The sequence below is a fragment of the Atta colombica genome, unplaced genomic scaffold (assembly GCF_001594045.1).
Source record: "Atta colombica isolate Treedump-2 unplaced genomic scaffold, Acol1.0 scaffold76, whole genome shotgun sequence".
Lineage (NCBI taxonomy): Eukaryota > Metazoa > Arthropoda > Insecta > Hymenoptera > Formicidae > Atta > Atta colombica.
The window spans coordinates 47,881-53,660 of record NW_017259568.1 but is presented as its reverse complement, the minus strand read 5'-3'; the positions used below and the strand labels follow the sequence as shown (position 1 = coordinate 53,660).

Sequence of the window (5,780 nt, the reverse complement as noted above, 5' to 3'; positions counted from 1 at the left end):
TAAAAATGTTATATTTTGTCAAATAATTATTTATTTCTTAATAATTACTATAATAAAATACTTATATAATAAAATACTTTAAAATTTATTAATTTTAATCGAGTCTCATTTTTTTTTGTCTATTTTGCCCTTTCTAAATGTGGAAAGTTTCACGTGAAAATACATGATTAACCCCCCATGTATGTACCATTCCTGAGGATGCGTAGTAGGAAAGTGAATTGTGGTCAAAATTTGAATGGCTATTTCAACGTTATTATATGCAGGAAAGTGCATAGAAGCCAAAATTTGATTGTTGTTTCTAATATTGCTCTCCAATGTATGCCAATAGTTCATATTTGTGCTTTTATCTCTGAAATTCTATAATATGTATTACGTAAAGTATAGTATGTTAGCGCATTCTGAATACAAACCATTAAAGTGCATTTTCACGAATTTCTCGAAACTGGCCATTTCAGCGACAAAAAGATCACGGGATCGGTTCTTGAAATGAGGTGAAAATTATAAAAGTGAGTGTATTTACTAGAATACTGATTATTTCATTGATCAACACCTAGTAAATTTGCTCGCTTTCGTAATTTTCATCTTGTTTGAAGATACAGAATCGACTTCCACGTGATGACTTTTGTCACAAAACTATTAAAGAGACAATTTTATATATGAAAAAGAACGAGAAGCGTTTTGACATTTGAGCGATAGATTTAATATATTGTTCGTATTTTTCATATATCATTTGCGATATTAATACGCTGAATTAAACAGTTAGATTATTCTGATTGCATCGAATTCTCTATCTGGATCAGCAATAAAAAAAAGAATAAATTAGGTTATGTATCGCAGTCAATGTATCGTGGTTAATACGATCGATACAGTACAAATGTCAATAGAGCACTGTCAATAGAGTTTGAGCATTTGACGTTCGTAGTTGAAACTATTCAAGCTACAAAATTTCAGCCACTGAATAACGAACGACAAATCAGTCGGTCCAATTGCATATTTTAGCAGCATGTGAAAATGTACCTTTATGCGCAGTGGTACACCTTACATTCTTATGGTCTCTACTCTGTACATCTTTATACCATGCTAGAGTCCCTATCTCTGATCCGCGAGCACCGTGCTCAGCATCTGACAACTGTCAAATGGCAATTGCACTTGTGAATTTGTTATAACGTTCGCGCGGTTAAGAAATGGCAGCGGAAATAAAGCCCGCCCCGGGAATAAATCACGATAAATTCAGCAGCAGCCGAAAACCGGTCCTTCTATCAAAATTAGAAGGCTGCAGCGACGACATTAATGCGGCTATCATTATCCCACGGGAAGAGGGTGTAATCAGTGTTTGCGATGACAGGTATCTATCCGTAGATATTTTTCAAGATTGCGTATTTTCGATATTTTTCTTAAGCGCACGCTCTTTCACATGCTGTATTATTATCTCGTCTCTCTTTATTTATATTTTCCATCTTTAGAATTTCTTATTTTCGTTGTGAAAATTGCGCGCAATTTTTTCACTACGTGGACACACCTTCAAACATCCATTTTTCTATTTTGTACGTTACGTATGTATTGTTTACGTGGTTCTTGTATATTAAATACTACGTAATTGTGTCAAATTGTATCTTGTATATTAAATACTACGCAATTGTGTCAAATTGTATCACATATAGAAAGATGTAAGACATCTGCATAATTCGCGCGCGCGCGCGCGCGCGCGTGTGTGTGTGTGTGTGTATGTATGAGCGAGCGCTCCTTCTCTCTTTCTTCCTCTCATTCTTAATGCACATACTTCTATTATATACATATCATTACATCAATTGCAGGTTCTTTTAAAAGGGCGACATTTAATCACTAGTTTTACTTTAACTTTTTTTTACAGGACAGTTAGAGTATGGCTGAAACGAGATTCTGGTCATTATTGGCCAAGTATTTGTCAATACATGCCAGCAGGTGCTACCTCTATGCATTATTGCGTAGAAACGAGACAGTTATTTGTAGGCCTGGATAATGGAAGCATTAATGTAGGCCATGTCACTTTTATTTTGTCCATCGTTAGAATTGTATTTGACTGGGGGATTATAGGTATTGACTTGCTTTTTCAATTATAGGAATTTATCTTGGAACAAGATTACAATCGAATGACAGCTATGCGTGATTATCTAGCGCATCAAGCAAGAGTCACAGGAATCATTTTCGCAGCAGATTTCGAATGGGTTTTGAGTATAGGTCGTGATAAATTATTTCAATTACACAGCTCCGAAACAGGACAAAAATTGGGATCGTATCAAACAGACGCATGGTATACCGCTCTACAGTATCCTTTTGCAAAAAGTCTTATGTGTTTGTACAAATGAAAGATACTTTGGTAGAACGTACTATCTATGAGAAACTTAACTCGCGCGTCTACAGATTTGATGCCCAATCCAAACACGCTTTTGTAGGAGATTATTCTGGTCAGATAGCCATGCTAAAGTTGGACAATAGTGGCGTTACCTTCATTACTACATTAAAGGCGCACACAGGAAGTATCCACACGTTGGCATGGGACTCGGAGAAACAATTGTTGTTTTCTGGTAGTTTTGATCAAAGCATCATCGTTTGGGACATTGGAGGTCGTCAAGGCACCGCTTATGAACTTCAGGGACACCAGTAAGCGCGCACGCGAAAAATTCTTTCAAAAATTTTGGTTGGTCGGAAATATTACTTAAGTTACTTTCGAAACATGTTCTGAAAAAAAAAAAAAAAAGAAAAAATTCTCTCTTTCAGTAATAAAGTAACGGCATTGTGCTACGCGAGTGTCGAACGCTTGCTCTTATCCGGAGGTGAGGACGGCGTGATCGTCTGTTGGAATATGGCGGCAAATAGAAAGGAAACCGCCGCTTGGGTCGAATCCGATGTCTGTCAGGTATGTGTTTCGAGAGAAAATCTTTAAATATAATATCAATCAGCCCTGCTTTACATTACTCTAAGATGTTCCAACGTAATCCAGGCTTGTGGAAGACCCTTCTTCTGGAATATAAAAGCTATGATGGATCAACGACAGTTGGGATTGAGACAGCATCACTGTCGCTATTGCGGTCGCGCTTTATGCGCTCGCTGCACATCGCAACGAATACCGATACCGGCGATGGGCTTCGAGTTCGAAGTGAGAGTTTGCGATCAATGTCACATACAGCTCAAGTCGGAGAAGTAAGTTGTCATCAGATGAGCTCCCATCATGTTCTCTCTTAAGACATATTAATAGCGAAGACTACTAGTGTCGCAAAGCAGAACATACAATATTTGCTTTTGATTTACGTAGCCAATCATCGTTGGCCTCCTTCCATGATGCCAAGCACAGTGTCATCGGGATGGATTTAGACGCTCCTAGACGAAGATTGTTGACTATCGGCCAAGATCGCATTATTAAGATTTGGGATGTGTCCGCGCTCTTTCAGTGAATTTCTACGTGTATGTATGTCGATAATCTAAATTGCGTGATATGAATCAAATCACCGAGAGATATCATCATACTCGGAAGAATACTCTGGAACCTATTTTTGTGATTATATATGTAATTATGCCTGTTTGTGAAGTCGGTGATCGGTGATTACATAACCCGAGTTGGACCGACAAGCTGATAGCGACGATGAAGCGATCATTTGTCGATAATAATGCTAAAGTCTGCTTAATCCATATCCATATTTTCTATATGAGAAATCAGGAAATAATGGAGAGATAATGAATATGACGTAAGCCTGTTAATTCAGTGGTATTGTCTTTAAATCCGATATTGTATATTGATGTAGAAAAGTATTTACTTCCAGAAAAGCGCTTGCGCGATTGCGCAACGTAATTACACAAACATAAAAACTATATATGTATATGCAAGGTACATGAATTCCCTTTGAAAGATCAGGATGATGACATTGTGGTAATCACGACGCAACACAACACAGATGTAATTAACAGTATTAAAATATCTTTCCGAGAGTATATATATATATATATATATATATATAAAATTGAATTTTTTTTTATATAATATATTTACATGTTAATCCAAGATGGTTTCGAGATGAAGTCTTTTCGTTAAATATTTCGAATAAAATTCTTTATGCAATCACAATTTTTTTCCAAAATTTGCAAGATTATACATATGTTACACATTGTGAATCGAGAGGCTTATATCTCAAGATCGTTTTGCAACTTTATACATATATCCATAATCATCGTATATATTATACATTTTGTTACTATCAAAATCTTAAAAATATCTTTGTTTAAATAAATTTTTGATTTAAAAAGTAATTAAGAAAGTAACTGATTGATAACCGACCAGTGAATGTAAGCATCGAAACTATTTTAATGTTAATGTGTTTTATCTGATAAAAGAATAGAGAGAGAAAAAATCTTTTAAGAATTTCTAATTCATTTTCTACATATTTTACATCCTTACACATTATTAAATTACTAGCAATTTGAACATAAAAATCTTAAATTACTTATATATACTATCTTTGAATCGACTCAGATAAGTAGCAAAAAATCTTGTATCAAGTCTTAATCTTATTTGTTATATAACTCAAACAAGATTGTTTAATGTTATTGTATCGTATTATAAGAAAACGCGAACCAGACGGAGTATTCAGTGCAGTTAATAGTACTAGTTACTTCTTGACTCGCATTCAAGTCTCCTCAAGTACAATAGATAGATACAAGCTGTGCAAAGTTAATTCGCACTAACTTGACACAATTTCTTGCAAATATTCTCATAATTTATTTCCTTGAATACAAAGAAAAAGAAAAATGTTACTTTATAGACATTTCTTTGTCGTGTATCTTGCTGGCTGACAAAAATTTTATCAACATTTGTGAAAAACGGTCAATGAGCTTCCTTCGAACTTTGTGTCGAAAAATCTGAAAATTCGTAGATAGGTAAGATACAGTAGCAAAGAGCTTGATCGTTTCACATATATGCCAGGCAAAGTATACTGTCAGTTCATCCTCGTATGATAAATGTATATATACATACATACATACATAAAATGCATATATTGTACCTAATACTTATTGTACCTAAACATATACGTTATTTCATCAGTATCATCATCGTCACATGATTTCTCCACCGCAATTTTGCAAGAAAAATGATTATAGAAGAAATCATCCTTGTTATCAAAATATATCTAGATTTATTCGCAGGATAAATCTTGCATTTTGAATAGCCAGACGTGCGAATACAATTCGTACATATGGTCCAAGTAAACTATCTATATTGAATACAAATACAAGTACGTTTGTATAAGTTCAATTAGAGAATACACATAACAAGTATTATCGCATTTTTATATGTTTTGCTAAAATATGTATGTATATGTTTATATTACCTAAATAATATATGAACGTGCTTCTTATTATATAAACGTATTACGCCACACGTGTTACACGACCAAATAACTGTGTATATTATTTATGTCGACTATGGATGGCTTGAAACTCTTTGAAATTCGTAGTTGGCATGTGCAAAGAAGAACAAACGGATAAATATTAAACTATACGCTGCGACGATTGCTATTCATTACCGAAACACAGTATATAGGTACATATAAACTGCGAAAAATGTAAAAAGCCACGTGTATGTATTCTACTCACACGTCGAATTGATACAAAATGGAAATATATTTTCAATGTAAAACAGTTGTGCATCTTGTTGATTTTTTTTCGATGAAAATGAATAGGATCAAGTTGCAATTTTCTTCATACACACACACACGCGCGCGCGCGCGCGCGCGCGCACAGAGAGAGGG

General features: G+C 34.7%; 1 protein-coding gene across 1 annotated transcript; it reads left to right on the top strand.

The window, feature by feature from the left end:
- Window positions 1-1,093: 1,093 nt before the first annotated feature.
- Window positions 1,094-3,958, top strand: LOC108692524 (WD repeat and FYVE domain-containing protein 2). The gene is made up of 7 exons (XM_018200819.1): window positions 1,094-1,345; window positions 1,871-2,012; window positions 2,100-2,305; window positions 2,401-2,640; window positions 2,758-2,896; window positions 2,981-3,180; window positions 3,293-3,958. Exons 1-7 carry the CDS (start codon window positions 1,185-1,187, stop codon window positions 3,429-3,431), a joined length of 1,227 nt encoding a protein of 408 aa, XP_018056308.1. The 5' UTR covers window positions 1,094-1,184; the 3' UTR covers window positions 3,432-3,958.
- The last annotated feature ends 1,822 nt before the right edge of the window (window positions 3,959-5,780 follow it).